The sequence below is a fragment of the Thunnus albacares genome, chromosome 3 (genome assembly GCF_914725855.1).
Source record: "Thunnus albacares chromosome 3, fThuAlb1.1, whole genome shotgun sequence".
NCBI classification, from domain to species: Eukaryota; Metazoa; Chordata; class Actinopteri; order Scombriformes; family Scombridae; genus Thunnus; species Thunnus albacares.
In genome coordinates, this window is record NC_058108.1 from 22,949,468 (window position 1) to 22,971,496 (window position 22,029).

Consider the following 22,029-nt stretch of genomic DNA (forward strand, 5'->3'; position numbering starts at 1 on the left):
GCTCTCTCAGCAGCAGCCACGTCACCGCGGACGGAGTGACGCATTTCCTCAGAGGCCGTTAACGGAAAAAAACACTGATCTGAGGTCAGTTTTGTTCCTTTAACGTGTGTCGGCCAAAGTAATGGGCTAAATGACTCAACTGATCTATTATCAGTACTTATTATGCGCAGGTTCGTGGTTGCAAGAGATTTAATTATTCGGATTTTTTTGTTGTTGTTTTAATAATAAATAAAATAGAAATGTATTATGCTATCGCTAGATATATATGAAATTTTTTATTAGAGTGGTAATGACTCGTGGCTAAATAACCAAATAAGAAACATAAAAAATATATTCTTATGATGACCTATTTTGTTTTATTCTTATATTTTATATATTTTTTAAAAAAATATATTATATATAGTATAGTGTGTGACTCCATAATAAATGCAAACAACTAAGCTACAATCATAAATCCTTCTAACTGGTTCAAGATGCGCATATTAGAGAACACCTATTTTAAATAAGCAGAGTTACAGGGTGATGCTTGTGCTGATTACAGGACAGTTACTCTGAATTAAAGGGGATGCCAGGCGGGGGACTGGATACAGATGGATGGATGGATCTAAGAATATGTAGGGCTTCGGGGAGGAGCGCTCCCTCAAAAGCGAGTGGCAGTGCAGTGTAATGTAGCAGTCCAGCCTGAGCGGAGCAGCGATCAAACAGGGCGCAGCATCAGGGATTCAAGGAACTGCAACTACAGGAAGAGACACTAGGAGGCCCGAGCAAGGCAGGTAGGATGCTATAAACTGTGCAACATGTGAATATAAATACATCCTCTTATCGCTATCTGTTGTGCTGAACGTGTTAATTGCGGCATTAATAAGTGATGTGTAATAGGCTGCTATGGCCACACAGGATTTTATCCTCCCGATGACATTCAACTTTTATATCAGTGTTGATGCTGAAATACATCGTGAAGTCTGGTAGATTCGCCTGTGTTTGAATTTTCATTTGTAGTGAGCTATTGGGCCCATATATTCGTATACATTCATACAAAAAGTTTTCTTTCTCGGTGGATCATTAGAGATGTGCTAGAAGCCTACGTGTTTATAGTGTGATGATGTCAGCTCCAGAACAGGGTAGGCTATATACAGAAAATTAAAAGGCAAGTTGTCACATAAGCTCTAAAACCATTCAAAGCTAATCCCCCATTATTTCTGTATCATAGCCAATACACAGACTGTGCATGCTTGTGATATAATTATTCTTTGCTTTAATTTCATTATAATAATTCAGCTGTCAGTTTCCAACTGCAATAGCTTTGACTGAAATCAAGAGGGCTTAATTACAGGACATGCAATGACCTGTTGCCCCACCCAGTAGCTTCATATGGAACATAGTATTTATGACTGTGTGGGGGGCCACTGTGCTACACCCCAAAAGTAAACTTCAAAACTGGCTGGGCCGCACTCATCACATGTGTCAGCCCAACCGCCCTTTAATATATGGGAGACATGGGAGACTCCCAGTCCTGAACCTTGCATTACTGCCAGGATCCACCCCAGATGTGGTTAAGGCACCCAGAAGAGTTAGGGTGGCTCCATGCAGTGTGACCATTTTGGCTTGTAAATGGGATCACTTTGCAGGAATACAGCAAAATTTATCAGTTCTGTCAGGGAATAATATGTATTTGTGTATTTTTGATGAACAGCTGTGGGCAGTGAGCTAGTTTTATACAGTAGTCGAGGATTCGAGTGAAGAAGTGAACATTGTAGTGATAAAACCAAAGGTTTCAAACAATTGCCCTCTGTCATTCACATTATTGTCATGACATATTTACTGGCATATAACTTACTGTACTAATGTTACTGCTACTATGATGTCAATATCAACTATTAACACAAGAAATACTTCTTCTACTACCATCACTGCTGCTACAGCTAATCCGTGGTAGAAAGTAACATTTAGTCAAGCACTCCACGTAGGCACAGTCTTGACATACTGTATGTGCACTTCACTTATTTCCATTTCATGTTACTTTATGCGAGTACTTCAATACGTTTCAGAGTCAAACATTCTCTTTTTTGCTCCAGTACATTTAGTTGACAGCTATGTATGAATACTAGTTACTTTGGTGATGAAGAGTTTACGTAGATAACATATGATGCATTTGTATAATGTGATGCATTGTTTTAGACAAAACTTATTTACAGTGTAAAGTAATTCAATTTAGCTCCAACTGAGCCACTTGCAACAATTAAATATCACTTACACATTAATGCATCAACATCAAAAATCCAATAATATAATATACAGTAATATAACACCCAGGGGTCATTTCTCTATATAACAAATACTTTTACTTTTTTTACTTTCAGTACTTTTTTCTACTACTATTCCTACTTTTATTTAAGTAAAGGTACTTAAGTAAATGATCTGAATATTTCTTCCACCACTGGTACTATTTCTAGCACTAATAATAATCAAATAATCAAATCAAATTATACATTGAGGATATATTTAGATTTTTTATTACCAAATGTGGGAAAACAAAACTAAAACTGAAACATGCTGTATTGCAAAACTTTCTGTTTCAAGGCTTTCTTTACAGTAAGTACATGTACAGCATATATAGTCAACTCCTCCCCGTAGTGTCATCAGTTCCTAGAGGGCTGGGCCACCTCGGATGTGACTTATTTTTATCCTTCCCTTTGATGAAGACAATCCACATGCTGCCAAGAAGAAAATGAGTGGACAGCTACAGTAGCATGTTATTATGAAGGCCCCAAAATGGAGTCAAAGCCCTGGTTCCCCTGGAGTAAAATACAGCCTTCACAGCAACTGGGTGGCTTCTCTTGAAATAGCTTGGGTGAGTGGAGGCAGCCAAGTTATCCATTACAGTCTGTGACCATGTGGAATAGGTTTTTCTGCCAGTTTTCCATCACCACCAATCCCTTTAGAGAGCTGGGTGCACTGGCTGGTGGGAAAACAGTGTGTAGTGTACACTGGGGAGGAGGGGGACTGGTGGAAAACTGATGGAGGCACTCTGCTGACCTCCCTTGTACAGTACACATAGTACAGTCTCACAGTGAACACTGGAAAATAAGTACCTAATATCTCTTTTGTATTGAATGTCACACTGATCTGTCACAGTATACGCACAAATACAAGAAAATATAAAACATAACAACTTTTGTTGTAGGTTTTTTAAGGGAAAAATCCACCACAAAACAGAATTAACTTTGCTATACTGTTAGCCTTGCTAACAGTTTTGGACAACAACAACTACTTTCTCAATAAACTGAAAACTAGATCAAGACCTCCATTACCAGAAAAACAACATCATTGGTGATTTATACAGAAACTTAAAATAAGTGACCTCTTTTGGCCATGTGAACAATGACCGTTGTCTCAAAAGTAGGGTGACACAAAGACCACTGCACTCATACCTTCCTCCACCAACAGTTGTTTTCTCTGAAGCTTCATATTTCAGTAACTTTAACCAATTAAGCATGAACATTCATCACCTTCTTTACCTGGTAAATAGTTTGACAAAACAATCCCAACTCTAGCTAGTCCACCTGCAAGCTTTTTCTGAGCTTTCCACTAGATCACGTAGTCCTCTTGTCCATGTTGGCTTAAAATGCTTCTTCATGCCAACATGGATGGAAAGTCCAGCAGATTTATTTCCAAGACAACTGACCAAACTCCATCTGCTGATGAAGACTTTGTGATGTGGTTGAAAGCTCTGTAAAAGTGAGTGGACCTTGAGTCAGGATCAATTTGTCAAACTTAAAGGTATCCTGTGGCGTTTTCCTGTAAACAAACAAAAGTTGTGTTTACATTCTCTTTTACTCACCAAAACTCATTGCGTGTATACTTGTGATTTAACAAATGTCTTAAATCCATTTCCTGCCTCATAAAACATTTGCAAAACTTTCTTTTTAAAGTATTTTAAATCCAGCTTTGTTTACATCTATGTTTACTAGCTTGCAGTCTCCTTCTTCTCTGCCTTTGCTGGCATATAGCTGTGTTTCGTGGCGCATTACAGCCACCTGTAAGACTGTGTATTGTGTTGCCTGCGTGCAAATGTGCATGCATGTAAGCACGAGGCAAACAAAATGGGGATGCACTCAAAAAAAGTTCTCCATGGATCTACTAGAGGTCACAAACTCCATGGGGAACCTTTAATAAAGATTTTTTTCAACCGTGGTCATTATCTTTATCTAACCTTATTGATATAGTTGGTTATAATGAAACAAACCTTAGGTGGCAGATTGGAAAAGGCTCATATAAAGCCTCATATGATCCATTTTTAAGTAGTTTGGAAGGCACTGCCAATAGGGGCGCCAAATCAGAAAACGCTCATATAGGTCATTGTGGACGGCAATGACAAACAACCTATTTTGTCTTTTAGGTTTGAGGACTTATTGGATACTTTTTCATTTTTTTCCATTTTTCCATCCAAATCAGTTGTGTTAGTCAGAAAATTTCCCCATATGCCAGTTCAATCACTACTGGTGCTTTCATAGTTGTCCAGGAGGCAGAGCTGCAGTCCTGCACACTTCCCTGTGTTTCCATTAGAGCAGTTACCCACCCAAAACCACATAGAAACTGTGTCTGCCACCTGACCACTTAAATGAATTAGACCACTTAAATGAGTTAAATCTAAAGTAAAGAGAAGAGGAGTTTTTCATAAATATCTTATACAAATGAACACCACCACTGCAATAGTACAACAAAATAGGAGAATGTGGACTCTTAAACATTAGATATCTGTGATCAAAAGCCATATCAATAAACGATCCAATCTCAGATTATCATATTGATTTATTTTGTCTTACTGAAACCTGGCTATGTCATAAAGAATATGTTAGCTTAAATAAATCCACTCTTCCCAGTCATATTAATACTCACATTCCTCGAGATACCAGCCAAGGAGGTGGAGTTGCAGCCATTTTAAACTCAAGCCTAATCATCAACCCTAGACCTAAACTTAATTATAACTCAATTCAAAAGCCTTGTTCTTAGTCTGTCACACCCAACCTGGAAAACTTTTTCGGCCAATTCTATTTGTTATAGTGTACCATCCTTCTGGCCCACACTCTGAATTTTTATCTGAATTCTCAGAGTTTATCAAACTTAGTCCTTAGTACAGATAAAGTAATTATAGTAGGTGACTTTAATATTCATGTGGATGTCGATAATGATAGCCTTAGCACTGTGTTTATCTTATTATTAGACTCAATTGGCGTGTAAATAAACCCACTTAGCATCTTAACTTCCATGTCTAAATACTACAGAGGCCTCTTATGCTGACTTTAGTCCCTCACAAATTGATCATCTTGTTGATAGTTTTGCAGGCTCACTGTGAATGACACTCGACTCCATCACCCCTTTAAAAAAGAAGATTAGTATAACTCCCAAAACCCGCAAATTAAAGCAAATACCGTGAAAATTTGAAAGGATATGGTGTTCCAAACTGAAAGAATCTCGCTTGGTCTGGCAAGATAGTCTTAAAACATGAAGGAAGGCCCTCTGTGACACCAGAGCTGCCTATTACTCATCATTAATAGAGGAAAATAAGAACAGCCCCAGGTTCCTTTTCAGCACTTTGGCCAGGCTGACAAAGAGTCATAACTCTATTGATCCATGTATCCCTATAGTTCTCAGTAGTAACGATTTCATGAGCTTCTTATAAAATTCTAACTATTAGAGACAAAAGTCATCACCTCCTGCTGTTAGCAGGTATAGATTTCTCCTCAGAAACAAGAATCTCAGAAACAGCTGTTAAACCTGATATATATTCAGACAGTTTTTCTCCAATCAACCTTCAATGATCCAACTAACTTCAATGATTTCTTCATCTAAATCATCAACCTGTCTCTTAGACCCCATCCCAACTAGGCTGCTTAAGGAAGTTTTACCCTTTGTTAGTACTTCTTTACTAGATATGATTAATCTGTCTTTATTAACAGGCTATGTACCACAGTCCTTTAAAGTAGCTGTAATTAAACCTCTTCTTTAAAAACCTACTCTTGATTCAGGCGTTTTAGCCAACAATAGATCTACATCTAACCTTGTCTTTATCCCTAAGCAAGAAGTCTGCAATGAATTGTGTGACTTTCTACATATCAAGAGTTTATTTGAGGATTTTCAGTCAGGATTTAGAGTGCATCATAGCACAGAGATAGCACTGGTGAAAGTTACAAATGACCTCCTTATTGCATCGGACAAAGGACTTCTCTCTGTACTTGTTAGATCTTAGTTCTGCATTTGACACCATTGACCATCACATCCCATTACATAGACTGGAACATTTATTTGGCATTAAAGGAACTGCATTAAGCAGGTTTAAGTCCTATTTATCAGATCAATTTCAGTTTGCACACGTTAACGATGAATCCTCCATGCACGCAAAAGTTAGACATGGAGTTCCACAAGGTTCTGTGCTTGGACCAGTACTACTCACTATATGCTTCCTTTAGGTAATATTATTAGGAAACACTCCATAAATCTTCATTGTTATGCAGATGATACCCAATTATATTTATCAATGAAGCCAGATGAATCCAATCAGTTAACTAAATTCCAAGCATGCCTTAAGGACATTAATCTTTGACTAGGATATGTCCTTTAACTCACACATAAAACAAATTTCAAAGGACTGCGTTTTTTCACCTACATAATATTGCAAAAATCAGGCACATCCTGTCTCAAAAAGATGCCAAAAAACTAGTCCACACTTATAGTTATACTTATTATAAGGCTGCCCTAACAAGTCTCTAAAAACTCTCCAGCTGGTCCAGAATGCTGCTGCATGTGTACTGACAAAAACTAGGAAAAGAGATCATATTTCTCCCATTTTAGTTTCTCTGCACTGGCTTCCTGTAAAATCCAGAATAGAATTTCAAATCCATCTCCTCACCTTCAAAGTCCGTAATGGTCAGGTACCATAATATCTTAAAGAGCCCATAGTACCCTATTACCCCACTAGAACACTGCACGCCCAGAATGCAGGCTTAATTGTGGTTCCTCGAATCTCCAAAAGTAGAATTGGAGGCAGAGCCTTCAGCTATCAGACTCATCTCCTGTGGAACCATCTTCCAGTTTTGGTCCAGGGGGCAGACACCCTCTCTACGTTCAAGAGTAGGCTTAAAACTTTCCTTTTTGATAAAGCTTATAGTTAGGGCTGTCTCAGGCTTACCTTGGACCAGCCCGTAGTTATACTGCTATAGTCCTAGACTGCCAGGAGACTTCCCATGATGCACTGAGCTCCTCTCTCTTCCTCTCCATCTCCATCTGCATTCATGCACCATTAATGCATGTTACTAACTTGGCATCTTTCCCATAGTTTTTGTGCTTTCTCATCACATAGGTTCCATGGACTGTTGTAGCAGACCCCGTGCTGCTGTGGTCCTGCTTGACGTCCGCGCCTGCTATTATTATTATTAGTCATATGTCTATTATTATTAATGTTATTAATGTTGTTGCTGTGCTTCTCTGTGTCTCTCTCTCCTGGCTCCGCCTCCCTCTTTCTCTCCCAACTCAACCGGTAAAGGCAGATGGCCGCCCACCTAGAGCCCGGTTCTGCTCAAGGTTTCTTCCCGTTAAAGGGGAGTTTTTCCTTGCCAATGTCGCCAAGTGCTTGCTCATGCAGGAATGTTCGGTCTCTGTAAATTAAAGAGTATGGTCTAGACCTGCTCCATATGAAAAGTGCCCTGAGATAACTTCTGTTGTGATATATAAATATATATACAAATATAAAAAAAATTGACTTGAAATGAGTTGTGGTCAGAAAATTTCCCCATATCCCAGTTCAGTTACTACTGGTGCTTTCATAGTGTTTCATTAATCACTATCTATAAAGCTGCAACAGTATTTGACTCTAGAAATATAATAACCACAGTCTGTACCTGCTGTTCATCTTGCAGTTAGTTGAGCTGTTCAATATTAGAGAAATAAATTATGTGAATTCTGATTTTATCACAAAAAACAAAATAATGTTTATAGGGATCCCACCTTGCAGTACAACTAACCACAGAGATGTAACATCATCACACTAACAACAGAAAGAACATGGCATTGTAATTAGCTTATATTGTTTGCCTGCTCTTGTTGATCTTATTTGCCATCTTGGTCAGTATTACTATACCTTATGACCCCTTAAATTCTGTCAGACTTTATCATCTGTAGCCATCCATCAGTTACATAACAGAGGATGAATCTGCTATGGCAGAGGGTATTCTACGAGAAGCCTTTCTGAGCTGTAATAATATTTTCCCATAAATTGATCCTGAGGAACATGATACTTTCAGCAGCTCTCTTGAATCCAACCTCTATTTCTATCCCATCTTTTGTCCTAATTCCAGATTTTCCTACAAGTAAACATGCCAGTCTGTATGCATCCCAGATGACAGTTATTGTGATGTATTTCAGTGCTAATAGCAATATCCTCGAGTCCATTAATGGGGCTCTTAAAGGAAGTAGAAGCCTAAATGTGAAAGAATGAAAATGGCCATTACCATAGTGCTCTCTTAAATCATTAACTGAAAAGAGCTCAAGAACAAACATTGTGCGAGCTCATCTCCAACTTCTTCTTCTATCTTCTGAGTGTCATTACTAATCATTCATCTCTGGCTTCCAGCAATCTGCAGTATATTACCTAATTTACTTTTATTTTATCTAGTTGTTATATTTATATTTTAGTTTATCTTTCTCAGCTTTTCCAACATAGTCATTAAAGTGCTCAGAAAAATGGGAATTCTACTAATCCCATGGGCAAACTCCATCTGCAAAGATTGTGTTGCACAATATGATAAAAAAGCCCTAGAAGAGCAGGAACTTTCAATTACGTTTAGTTTAGTTTAGTTTAGTTTAGTTTTTAGGTTAGTTGCTTTTGCATTCACACAGTTTGTAACTTTTACGATGAGTGTGCAAATTCCTCCGATGCATAAGATAATGAACAGACTGTATAGCAGCAGACTGTTGAGGACAAACTCAAAAAAACCAAAGCAGTGTGGGAGGAAAGACTTAGGGAGGCCCAAAATAAGATTCTGACTGAACATCCAAACAGAAAATTGTTATAGTGGTTCTGGTGAATGTCCAGGGAAAGGAAAATACAGCACACAGCATTAACTCATAGAGCCACATCTAGTCTAGCTGGCTGTTATAAACTCAAAAATAGCTTTTCAGTCTGGACATTTCAGCAAGAACATTGCATCAATAAAAGCTCAGTCTCATGCTTTGCTAATCCCTTGGATGAGGAAGATTGGAAACAAAAGTAAACAAGAGTTCATCTTTTCCCTGTTTCTCATCGCAATAACTTGACATTCTTAATACAAACAAGCAGTTCCTGTTTACTTATGTGCTTTTCTATCTTGTGTAAATGACAAGTGTAGTACTTGTGCTTTCCAAACCAAATAGTGTGTCAGTTTCCAACCTTTTGTTTTCTCTCATGGCAGTCAAACAGCCTCAACCCAGAGGAACCGTGTGCCTGTGGATGGACAGTGCAGGCACCCATGGCATCACAGGAGCTTGTGGATACGAGAGACTCTGCCACTCATAATCTGAACCCAGGAATGGAGGGCGGTGCCGTGCCCAGCACCGGGAAAACCTGTCCTGTCCACACCCCAGGTGGAGAGGATACAAAGCGGGGATTTCGGAAAGGCATAGGGAGGCATAATGACTACGTGAAGATATCTGTGCCAGAGTCCAAGGTCAGTCGTCTGCCCATGGAATGGTGGAAGACACTGATTGCCTTCTTTTATGCTGGTTTTAACTTGGTCCTGACAACAGTCGTCATCACAATAGTCCACGAGAGGGTCCCACCCAAAGAAAGCAGCCCTCCCCTTCCTGATAAATTTTTTGACTATATTGACAGGGTCAAGTGGGCATTTACAGTGACAGAAATCAATGGCATGGTTCTGCTGGTCATTTGGATTATCCAGTTGTTCTTCTTCAGATACAAGTAAGGCTGTTTTGCACTACCTATTGTACAAGTTGTGTTTTCTCCAGCTTAATGTGGTGTCAGCAGAGTACTGTATTTAAAAAAGAGGAAAATTTAATTTCACTACATAATAAGTTGTATAAGCTACAGTATTTTTGTTCTATGAAATAGTTTTCTGTTTTGTGGTTATGTGTTGCAATTTGTCTATGCCCTGCATGTCTCTTTCCACTGCTCAGAAAATGCACCACATTATAGCCTGTTGAGGCAGCCATTATGATGAAATTGTATTTACAGTATGTCTTCTCTACAATGGAGGTCTCCCTCTATAACTGTTCAACATGAGTAGTCTAGAAAGCAGTATTACAATGCAAGCCAAATCACCAACAAGATTTTTTAACACTGTTACAGCATTTTAGGGATGACTTCTCATTGCCATTTTGCAGTAATAAAACTCCAATTTGACAACACGTTGACTCATCACACTGTGCAAGACAGTCCTCATGCTTCAGTATTTTGTATATTTAAGTAGATGGGTGTTTGCAGTACTATTACATAATCAGGGCACAACAACATTTCTGCATTCATTCCATTGTGGCTCTCACATTTTCCATTTACAGGTCAATAGCGAGCAGGCGGTTCTTCTTCCTCATTGGCACTCTGTACTTGTACCGCTGTGTTACTATGTACATCACCACCCTGCCTGTACCTGGCATGCACATGACTTGTGCTCCTAAGGTGAGTAGCACGCTAAAATCAGGGCGGGCATCAGCTGTCATTGCTCAGCCGTGTACTCTTATGCACCCTCTGGGACTCATTTTGTACAGCCACGCAAGAGAGGCAGCTATAAAAAAGCCATTTTGACTTTTTACTGCCTCCGGACACCGACAATATTGAGGTGCATCAGTGTTTGATCAAAAACATGCGCTCCTGGCAGCTGTTTGTTGGGTTGTGTTGTGCAGAAAGATCAGAGACTGGACAATTTAATAGTTGTTCCCAAAAATTTTAAATGTTTTGGACACAGTATATTAAAACTTTTCTACTTGTAAGAGGTGAGTTATCAGTAATTTGAGCAGCATGTATAGGAGAACAAGATTTGGTTATGTCAAGTGGATAATACCTGTTAAATCTTAGTTTTTCTCCTTCCATTCCTCTTTTAATTTTAACTGTACCTCTATGCTCTCACAAGTTGCTACCAATCTGATGTTTTTCTATATATCCCTAATTGCATCCACTATGTGCTTTCTATCAGCTGCACGGAGACTCCCAGGCAAAAATCCAGCGAATTCTGCGACTGATTTCAGGTGGAGGTCTGTCCATTACAAACTCCCATCTCATGTGTGGAGACTTTCTCTACAGTGGACACACTGTGATGCTCACCCTCACTTATCTGTTCATCAAGGAATGTGAGTATTCAAAGCAACACTCTTGTGTGTTTGCTTTTATGGAATAATTCATGTGAATATCCCATGAATAATATATGAATGATATTGTCTGTTTCCATTCTCATCCCATATGGTTCACATCATTGTATTATACAGCTACAAATGGACCTTCAAGAGACTGCTAGTAAACAAAATAACTGACATGTGATGCCACTATTACTGTTTTACTTTTACATTCAAATATTCAAAGTTTGGCAAAATGTATTTGTTATATATCTTGTAAAGCTGAATATTGCTGTAAATATGCTGGATATATGGTGCAGTTGGCAAAAAAACCCCAAAAAACAGAGGACATATATGGGAGAATTGGCTAAAAAAAAATATGAAGTACATATTAAAAAAGTTTTTCAAAATGCAAAAACATTTGGTTTGGATGAGATTTACAAGCAGACATTGCAGTGTTTTAGTTTCCACTATTACAGATAAGATTTTTGCTATAGGCCTGTTTGTCTGTGTTTTGCAGGAAATCCTTCTGTTCCTGTCACATTTTATTGAAATGCCACTGACAACATTTTTCTTGACAGTGGAAACATGGAACAACAGACTACGAATGGATGTTGTCATAAATATCGTCAACACTCTTGTCTCTCCTTCTCTCTCTCAAGACTCGCCACGGTCGTTTTGGTGGTACCATCTGATGTGCTGGCTGCTGAGTGCCGTGGGTGTGGTGTGCATCCTGGTGGCACATGAACACTACAGTGTGGATGTGGTCGTGGCCTATTTTATCACCTCCCGACTATTCTGGTGGTACCATACCATGGCCAACTTACAGGTCTGAACACAGAGCTGGACCCTCAGTGGCTGTTTGTGTGTGTGTGTGTGTGTGTGTGTGTGTGTGTGTGTGTGTGTTTGTGTGTGTGTGTTAGAGTGAAAGAGAGCAAATGAAAGCGTTCAGAGCTAAACCACCACTTTCACTGAACCTTGCTACACTTAAATTATTATGCATGGCAGACTTTACTGTTTGTCTGATGAAACATGGCTGTATTTTGTTCAAGGAGTTTACATCAAGTGCAATTTATTACAGTTTATATTTAAAGTAAATGGTCTATATATTACATATGATTATATACTTATAGTAAGTACATCTATTTTTGGACTGTGTGTCAGAACTTTCTGGATGTCATTCCCATGAACAGTCACTATGGCTTTTCAAAATGCTGAATTACTCCCTCTACTGGCCAAAGTGTAAACAGTTGATATGAGGTGGTACCACCTCATATCAACTGTTCGTTAAATTATCTTTCAAGTTACATTAAAGTCAAGTCAAGTCAAGTCAGTTTTATATATGCAGCCCAACATAGCAAATCACAAATTTGCCTCAAATAATCTGTTCACCAATGCACCACAATTTCGTAATGAAGATGACCAATGAAGTTAAAACAAGTGAAAAATCACAACATTGGCCACTGTTTTCAGTGCAGATATGATCATGTATGAGGATATATTCAGTATATATATATACAGAATTGTCCCCATCACGAAAGACAACACCATCATATTTTGAAAACCATAGTCTATTTAATGTAATTTTTTAATATACTGTTTGTCTGTGAGAAATGCATCTCACTATCAGCATAAATGATTAGATGTTATTTTTTTTCCTTCTCTGATGTAACTCTTGATAACTTTTATTCTCGTGCAGACTCTGAAATGCTCACCCAACAACTACCTCACTAACACCTGGTGGAACCCTCTGTTCAACTTCCTGGAGAAGAACGTCCAAACCGCGGTGCCGTGCTCATACAGCTGGCCCATCACCTGGCCTCCTGCCTGTCTTAAGAACCCCTGTAAGAAGTACTCCATGGTACAGAGCACACGAGAGGAGTGAGTGGACCCTGATAACCCAAGCAGTGTTGCTTGATAATCCGCTGAAGTGGTATTCATTCAGTCAATCTTTCTTGGACAGGAATTTAATGGAACCAGATGCATTGCTATAAAAGAAATGTTTCAACAAAAATGTATCTACAAGGATAATCATATTGTCTCTGTGTGTTCTTTGCCACTGTAATTTATTTATGAGATAAAGTCCTGAAGAGTTGTCATTGTTTTTGTAAATGATACCTGTGTCAGCTCCTAGTAAATGTCAGACAAAATCCATTTGTAGCAACTGACTTGCAGGTTTGTCACACAGTATTTGCAAGACTTGATTTTGGATCTGCTTCTGTAACCCCCTCATACTGTATTTGATGACGGGGTTTACCTCAATATCAGTGTACTCAAGTCACAAGGTGCCTTAGTGTGTTAAATGTCCGTAGGTCTACCAAAAATGCCTTTATGAGTCTTGGTGTATTTTTTTTCTATTATTTTTTTTGATTATTATTAATTTTGTATTATTTTAGTACTCTTAAGTGTGTATATCCTAGCTGTAGTCTCAACATTGTACTATTGTATTAAAATGTAACCATACTAAGACTTAAGTGTGTTTTTTGCTTACATTAAATCATCAAAGTTGATCATTATGCTATATACCACAGTTTTATTTACAGTTTTAGGACAGTTTTACATTCAATGGATCGCCTCCTCAACCTTGCAGAATTTCTATTTCGAGATGCAAGAAATATATATTTTTCTGGAAAACCCTTGTGGAAGCCTAATGTTTATCTATGTATTAATGTGATATCACCCACATTAAGGACAACAATGCATAGAGCTGCGCATAGATCAGCATTTCATATGTACAGTATAGCCCTGACATTTCATTATAAACTTGACAAATCTATTGCTGAAGTTGGATTAAATATTTAATACTGTCTTCTGTCTTCTGTCCTAATGTGTCCATGTGTCTCATGTTTAAACAAATAGCCTATGTACCGTAAGTTTAATTTGCAGGTGCAATATATATAAAAACTAAGAAATACTAAGAAGTAATATCTATCTATCTATCTATCTATCTATCTATCTATCTATCTATTTATCGATCTATCTATCTATCTATCTATCTATCTATCTATCTATCTATCTATACAATATATCACATAATTCGTGGATTAAAATGCAGCTTTAGTCATATATAAAGAGAGAGATCAAGTAATGAACAAATGGCAAGACAAAGTCCCAGAGATCATTGGGTGATTTAAATTTTACTCTTTTACTCCCCTTTGAACTGATACTAATGTACGTGACGGGATTGTTCAAAAATGCCATATTTTTTGCTGTTAGTAGTACTGCTATTATTATTAGTTTTATGGACATTTAATCCCTGAAATGTAAGTTTATGGTAGCCGCCCCAATAGGTATTTAGCCCTTACCAAAGGTCCCTCTTTTGGACATGACAGTTGTTTATTTAATTTTATTTAATTTTAGTTTAGTTTATTTTGCCAGGCTGGCGCCTGTGAGACAACTTAAAGGGCTAAAAAGCCCGAAGTCGTCATTATCAAAGCAAACCAATCACAGCAGGCCACTGCTCTATCAGCCAATAGGAAGCCAGTAACGGTACCACGTTGACTCGTCCGGTTCCATAACAAAACAGGAAGAGCGTGAACTTCTCTGTTAAATAACAAGCCCCGTCCTGTTGTATGTCATTTAAATATATCACGAAGACTTTATTAGTAATCCTGTATATGGCATAAAATTGTTAAATAACCGATTTCATTTTATTTTTACTCCGACACCATGGCTCCGTTGTCATGGCTGGAGCAACTGAGTGGCTTTCTACTGTCGCAAGTAAACATTGTAGTTTTAATAGTACCTTTGATGGTGTATATTTTAGTTAATTTTTATCAGAAACGTCGGGACTTTGCAAATATTCCTCCAGGTCCGAAGCCGCTGCCGGTAGTCGGCAACTTTGGCGGTTTTCTCATTCCGTCTTTCATCCTGAGGAGGTTTGGACGAGAATCAGACAAAAACAACAAATCCCCTATGATTATTTTAACGGAACAAGCCAGCGTTTATGGTAATATATACAGCCTTTTTGTGGGGAGTCAGCTGATCGTTGTGCTTAATGGCTATGAAGTGGTGAAGGATGCTCTCTCAAACCATCCCGAGGTGTTCTCCGACAGACCAGATCTTCCTGCAGTCGTTATTATGACTAAACGCAAAGGTAATGTTTGCTTAAAGGGCACTTTCATTCATTTTCAACGATATGTGTATGCATTCATCAGCTGGTGAGCACAGACATGCATAAGCATACCCAGTTTCCCGTTTACTCCTACTGCAGTGTAGTGCAATAAATGTAGTTATTGTCTAAACTTCAGCGAGGTGTTGATTCAACTTAATGTTAATTGTGGAAAGATTTTTTTTCTAATATTAGTCTCAAACCTCTCATAAACAGTTTCAACAAAAACGGAACATTATAACCCTTGTGGGTGTAGGGTTTATTGCAGGTCTGTTGTGGTAGACTGTTAGTTTTACATTTGTGTGTAATATACACTACTGGCGACTGAGAGTACACTTGTCAGTATTGCTGTAACTTATAGACAGATTCTATTTACCACTGCGTTATACATTAAACTGGTTGAGCAAAAAACAGTACCAAAAGGAAACACTTTATATTTCAAATCTCAAAGTCTCATTGTTAAATCCGGCTCAAGAACAAAAGTATTTTTCACACTGCTCAGCCTACAGTATCAAATGTAGGATTTAAGGAGGAATTTAAGTCAGAAACAGACAATATTCTACTGACAAGTATAACTTTGTATTAATAGGTTGTTGTGTCGAATTGTTGCAGAAAAATGTATCAGAGCAAAAACTCTCTCTTAATAATAAAAAGGGAGTCAGAGGTCCAAACAGCAAAGTGTTCTTTTATTGCCGGCAAGAAAAGGGGAACGAGTAGCACCTTTTACAAAGAACCAAATCGCTCCAAAGGTTTTTCTTTGGGGCATTGTTTTTATGTCCTTGGGTCGGCTTAGGCCACACCTTATCATCCACCTTCCCTAATTTATGACCAATTATTATGTTGCTTTTATCTCTGTCACTTGTTGTTGGTCAAAACTCTTCAAACCAGGTTTTTGAGCTGTTTGAGGATATGTACTGGCATACATAATTCTACCTGATTATATCCAATTTTTATATATAAGTATTGGGAATCATTTTACATCATTATTGCCCAGTTGTCTTCTGGCCTTTTAGTTTTATAAATTATTCTAGTCATTTTACACCCTTATTTCTTGATCTCCTCCAGAGGGTATTTTTTTAAAAGGTGAAGACTTTAATGCAGACCCAAGCAAAGTGACATGTAATACAAACACACTCAGATTTCTCCAGTGTATGATTATGATTCTTCTACTGTGCCTCTATACGTACAGTGTGATTAAATATGGTTCATGAGATTATAACTACACCAATACAAATTGTATCCCACTAGCCCTTATTGCTTATAAACTTATAAAATCAATCTGCATAGCTTAATATTGTCTTTAAGCACACCAATGACATTTAATGAAAATACACCACAAGGTATGTTACAATTTGACAAGTTCGTAGAGATAAGAATGAAAACTGTCTGAATAGACCTTGACCTAAAGGCTCTAAATGTTTGGGTTGATGACCTGAGCAATAAACCTACCCTTTTCTGGTTTAATTGAACTTAAGGAATAGTCTTCGCACCTTATGGGCCAGTTTGGAGAAAGCATCGCAAGTTCTGCCACACCACACTCCGAAACTTTGGCCTGGGGAAGTTGAGCTTGGAACCATGCATCCTTCAAGGCCTGGCTACCATCAAAACAGAACTCCTGCGACTGAATGAGGAGTCTGGTGGTACCGGCGTGGACCCTGCCCCACTGATCAGCAACGCAGTGTCAAACGTCATCTGCTCGCTGGCCCTGGGTCAACGTTTCCACCACGAAGACCACGAGTTCCGCACCTTGCTGGAACTAATGGTGCGTGGGCTGCAGATCTGTGTGAACAGCTCTGCAGTCCTCATCAATATCTTTCCATTGCTGTACTACTTGCCATTTGGGGCCTTCAAGGAGTTACGACAAGTGGAAAGAGACATTACGTTGTTTCTAAAAAGGATTATTGCAAAGCACTGGGAAAAACTTGACCGTGACAACCCACGGGATTTTGTAGACATGTACTTGATAGAGATGTTGGCCCAGAAAGCTGCTGGAGTGGAGGACAGCAGCTTCACAGAAGACTATCTTTTTTATATAATAGGAGAACTGTTCATCGCAGGCACTGACACCACCACCAGCACAGTTTTATGGGTCCTGCTCTACATGGCTTTACATCCTGATGTCCAAGGTAAAAGTAGAAACAGTGCATTCAGTCCATACTATACAGACTGCTCATAGACCCTTGTGAAATTGCACACTATCAACTGCATTAGCTGAAATATCTCCAACAGATTCTGCTTGATTTTGATAAAGTTATGAAGTACTAAAACAGTTATCTCTTTTTATCAGCCAACCAGAAAATTACCTCTGCTGAGAGTTTCTATGGCAGATTTCTAAAGGAATTTCTACGAGTTGTTGATGAATAAAGAAAACTGTGTAGAAAACAACTAATAATAACTAATATACACATTTTCACAAATCAACTCACTTTACTGGATGCAATTCGTATACAACATTGTAGAACTTCAAAATTTATAGCTGAGATTCCGGGTGGAATTTATGTAGAACAAACAAATGTTGACCACAGACTTTGTTTTCTGCCGAATGGAAAACACTTTGAGGGAAAAAGGGAAATTGGAAATCTGCTTGATTATTGATATTTGGGAGGGGGGAAATACTGAATGTTGTTTTGCTTCTACTGTTCTGATTTCAGATAAGGTCCAAGCAGAGATTGATGAAGTGGTGGGCAGAAATCAGGTTGTGTCTCTGACTCATAAAGGAAGTATGCCCTTTACTGAGGCTACTATCATGGAGGTCCAGAGACTGACTGTGGTGGTTCCTCTGAGTATTCCACACATGACCTCCAAGACAACAGGTAAACTTAAACAGAGCTCAGGATTATAACATTGTTAATTAATTAATTAATGCCATTATTAGAGTTGGGTACTGTTCACATTTGAACCAATACCAGTACCCAACAGGACCTTTTTTCAGTACTTTATTCTCTCTGTAATAACAAAAATGTAATTTCAGTTGTAAAAATGAGTCTAAACTTCTCCAATTTCAACATTTTTATTTATTTAGGACATTTTGTTAGAGCATTTTGTTGTAACGCACCACACAAAATAAAACCCCTTCCTACTTCCCTCTCCCCTCCCAAACCCGTCCCTACAACCTCCAGAAGCACCGCTCAGCAGAGAGCATCCCAGTCCAGCTGTTAACTCCCAGCGGAGGACATGGCCTCGGTTAGCTCACTGCTCCCCGGCCACAGCGAGTCGCTCCACAGCCACAGCTCACTGAGCCTACCAGTGTTTAGTAACTGGTTAGCGTGTTAGTCTGTTAGTCTCATTAGCTGGACACTGCTAACACCATGCTAGCTGGCTAACGCTGACTAGAAGGCCGGAGTGGTGACCACGGGCTGCTCATCAAACTTTGGCCTTCAATTTAAAAGTTTAACGTGGGTTTTTAAATATTTATCCACCGTTGCTGATTAACTATCCGCTAACTAAGTGAAGCTAACTAGCCTGTATTTATTTGAATTCACAACGCAACCCGCTCTCAAGGTACCAAAATTTGGCGCCGATCTAACATGAATTGGTTCTCAGTAGCACCGATGTTGGTACCCTTAAAAGTACCCAGTTCAGTACCCAGCCCTTGCTATTATCATGTTTTTTTTTCCTTTTGGCAGAATTCAGAGGCTTCACTATTCCCAAAGGAACAATTATTGTACCCAACCTATGGTCTGTCCATAGAGATCCCACTATGTGGGATAACCCAGACTCTTTCAACCCAGCACGCTTCTTGGATGATGAGGGAAAGTTGCTCAGGAAGGAGTGCTTCATACCATTCGGGATTGGTATGCTATTTCTCACTCATATGAGCCAAATATCTGAAACATTGATGTATCAATTAACGTTCAAGACGTGTTCACAGTTTTAAGTCTGTCTTAAAACAACAGTCAAGTGCCCAAATGAACAATGAAATTTTTGAAATGAAATGAAGTTTTTCTTGCCATATTCATTCCTCCTGTTCATACAGGCCATTAGAAGATCCCTTAATAATGCACTTAAAATGTAAGTGATGGGAGACAATATCCATAAGCCTCCTCCTGTGCAAAAATGTATTTAAAAAGTTTTCTGAAGCTAATATGAAGTTTGAGCTGTCCAAATTAGTCAAATCAAGAAGATCTTTCAACATGACAGTCTTACGGCCAAAGTCCCTTTTTTTGTTAGTATACTTCCGCCACAGTTCAGCAGGGAAACACTATCCGAGGAAACAAAGAGGGAATCTGATGCTAAAAAGACTGTAAATGTGGCAGATATCCATCTGATATGACTAACTCAGACAGCTGAAGCCTCATATAAGCTTCAGATAAACTTTTAAAACTGTTGATTTTGACCTCCATCACTTACACTGAAATTGCATTTGAGTGGGATCTTCTAATGTTCAGTATGAACAAGAGGAATGATTACAGCGAGGAAACCCTCTTTCAGTCGTCATATGGGCACCTGACTGTTGTTTTAAGACAGACAAACTGTGAACTCATCCTTTAATGTAATGATTTCACCTTTGTATCCCTAAGGTCGCAGGGTGTGCATGGGTGAACAGCTGGCAAAGATGGAGCTATTCCTGACAGTTACCAGCTTACTTCAGGCCTTCAAATTCAGACTCCCAGAGGGGGTGCCTCCACCTTCCCTGCACGGACGTTTCGGCCTGACACTGGCACCCTGTCCATACACTGTGTGTGTGAGCCCTCGTAGTTGAAACAGTGCAAACTTGGTTTCAGCAGACTGGCTGTAAACAGGGTGCTTTGTTGATATGGATATTTTGTGTGCAAAATATAAAAAGTATTTTTGATTGGAATGTGTCTCTTTTGCTCATTCTATTATGACTGCATATTATGTTTCATTATCATTTCATTTATATATTTTTTGATTATTCAAGCAATCATTTAGTCCATAAAATTTCAAAAGTCATGACAAATACACATCAGAAATTACCCCAATCCAAAGCAATGTCTTGAAATAGCTTTTCTCTCTCAAAATAGGTGTTAAATTGACAGTGATATAATCTAGAATAGCAATAAATCCACTCATTTAAGAACCTACAACCAGAAAATGATCTATATATCTACTTGATAATCAATCAATAATGGTCAAAATTCTGTTGATTTCATTCTTGTCAATCAGCTGATTGATTTATTAGGCTCAGTATTTTGTGCCAGATGCCTTTGAATAAAATAACAGCTGGATGACTAATATTTTATCATTTAATTGTTTTATGATGCACACCACTGATCTATAGCCACTTGGAGCCCCTCTCTCTCCTTGCTGGCTGCAGGCCACTTGTGACACAAATTGTATTTGTTTGCTGAGAAATGCTAGTGTCAGTGATTAAGAATGACTTTGTTTTGAGTACAAAACCAGCGTGAAATAGAGCCACTGAAAATGTGTGCCCTTAATTATCATCATCTAACACTTTTTATACTGAAAGAACAAATTGATCCCAAATTGTTCATCATTACTAATTATATATATATATATATATATATATATATATGCACAGTACCAGTCTTTGGACACACCTACTCATTCAAGGGTTTTTCTTACAATGTAGAACGCTACTGAAGACATCAAAACCATGAAATAAGACATGGAATTATGCAGTAAACAAATCAAAATATCTTTCATATTTTAGATTCCTTAAAGTAGTCACTGTTTGCCTTGATGGTGGCTTTACACACTATTGGCAAATCTTAACCAGCTTCATGAGGTAGTCACCTGGCATGGTTCTCAGTTAACAGGTAAGGCACACCTGTTAACCTGTCAAAAGTTAATTGGTGCAATAATGTCTTACCTTCTTAATGCATTTGAGACCATCAGTTGTGTTGTGCCAAGGTAGTGTTGATATACAGCAAATAGCCCTATTTGACTACTGTAGTAATCCATATTCTGTCAAGAACCGCTCAACTAAGTAAATCAGTCAATCCGGAGAATTTCACAAACTTTGTAAGTTTCCTCAATTGCAGTCGCAAAAACCATCAAATGCGATGATGAGACTGGTTCATGAGGACCGCCCCAGGAAAGGAAGACCAAGAGTTACATACACTGCAGAAGATAAGTTCATTAGAGTTATGACCCTCAGAAATTGCCAATTAACGGAATCTCAGATTAGAGCCCACCTTAATGCTTCCTAGAGTTCAAGTAGGAGACACATCTCAACATCAACTATTTTGGAGGAGACTGTGTGAATCCTTCATGGTTGAATTGCTGCAAAGAAACCACTACTGAGGGAGACCAATAAGAAGAAGAGAATTGCTTGGGCCAAGAAACACATGGAAAGGACATAAGACCAGTGGAAATCTACTTTGGTCTGATGAGTCCAGATTTGAGATTTTTGGTTCAAGCTGTGTCTTTGCAAGACACAGAGAAGGTGAACAGATGGTATCTGCATGTGTAGTTCCCACTGTGAAGCATGGAGGAGGAGGTGTGATGGTGTGGGGGTGCTTTGCTAGTGACAATGTTGGCGATTTATTCTGAATTCAAGACACATTTAATCAGCATGGCTACCACAACATTCTGCAGTGACACACCATCCCATCTGGTTTTCACTTAGTGGGACCATCATTTGTTTTTCAACAAGACAGTGACCTAAAACAGACCTC

General features: G+C 38.6%; 2 protein-coding genes across 3 annotated transcripts; both read left to right on the forward strand.

Moving 5' to 3' along the window:
• Nucleotide 1: 1 nt before the first annotated feature.
• Nucleotides 2-13,785, forward strand: sgms2a (sphingomyelin synthase 2a). Its single transcript, XM_044347072.1, has 7 exons — nt 2-84; nt 542-773; nt 9,447-9,952; nt 10,549-10,666; nt 11,181-11,334; nt 11,979-12,145; nt 13,016-13,785. Exons 3-7 carry the CDS (start codon nt 9,504-9,506, stop codon nt 13,199-13,201), a joined length of 1,074 nt encoding a protein of 357 aa, XP_044203007.1. The 5' UTR covers nt 2-84; nt 542-773; nt 9,447-9,503; the 3' UTR covers nt 13,202-13,785.
• Nucleotides 13,786-14,799: 1,014 nt separating this feature from the next.
• Nucleotides 14,800-20,228, forward strand: LOC122979549 (cytochrome P450 2U1). 2 transcript variants are annotated; one of them, XM_044347073.1, is made up of 5 exons: nt 14,803-15,412; nt 16,903-17,553; nt 18,079-18,240; nt 19,054-19,221; nt 19,948-20,228. In XM_044347073.1, exons 1-5 carry the CDS (start codon nt 14,986-14,988, stop codon nt 20,127-20,129), a joined length of 1,590 nt encoding a protein of 529 aa, XP_044203008.1. In that variant the 5' UTR covers nt 14,803-14,985; the 3' UTR covers nt 20,130-20,228. The 2 variants fall into 2 exon arrangements, with proteins under 2 accessions (XP_044203009.1, XP_044203008.1); XM_044347074.1 differs by lacking the exons at nt 19,054-19,221; nt 19,948-20,228 and adding an exon at nt 18,547-19,036 and having other exon boundaries at nt 14,800-15,412.
• Nucleotides 20,229-22,029: the final 1,801 nt, after the last annotated feature.

Bases quoted from the DNA above. Each gene is read 5' to 3' on its own strand.
- sgms2a (XM_044347072.1), top strand. From the start codon at position 9,504: ATGGCATCACAGGAGCTTGTGGATACGAGAGACTCTGCCACTCATAAT. The intron at 9,953-10,548 runs GTAAGGCTGTTT...TTCCATTTACAG, and splicing joins TTGTTCTTCTTCAGATACAA to GTCAATAGCGAGCAGGCGGT. The intron at 12,146-13,015 runs GTCTGAACACAG...ATTCTCGTGCAG, and splicing joins ATACCATGGCCAACTTACAG to ACTCTGAAATGCTCACCCAA.
- LOC122979549 (XM_044347073.1), top strand. From the start codon at position 14,986: ATGGCTCCGTTGTCATGGCTGGAGCAACTGAGTGGCTTTCTACTGTCG. The intron at 15,413-16,902 runs GTAATGTTTGCT...ATTGAACTTAAG, and splicing joins TATTATGACTAAACGCAAAG to GAATAGTCTTCGCACCTTAT. The intron at 19,222-19,947 runs GTATGCTATTTC...TGTATCCCTAAG, and splicing joins CTTCATACCATTCGGGATTG to GTCGCAGGGTGTGCATGGGT.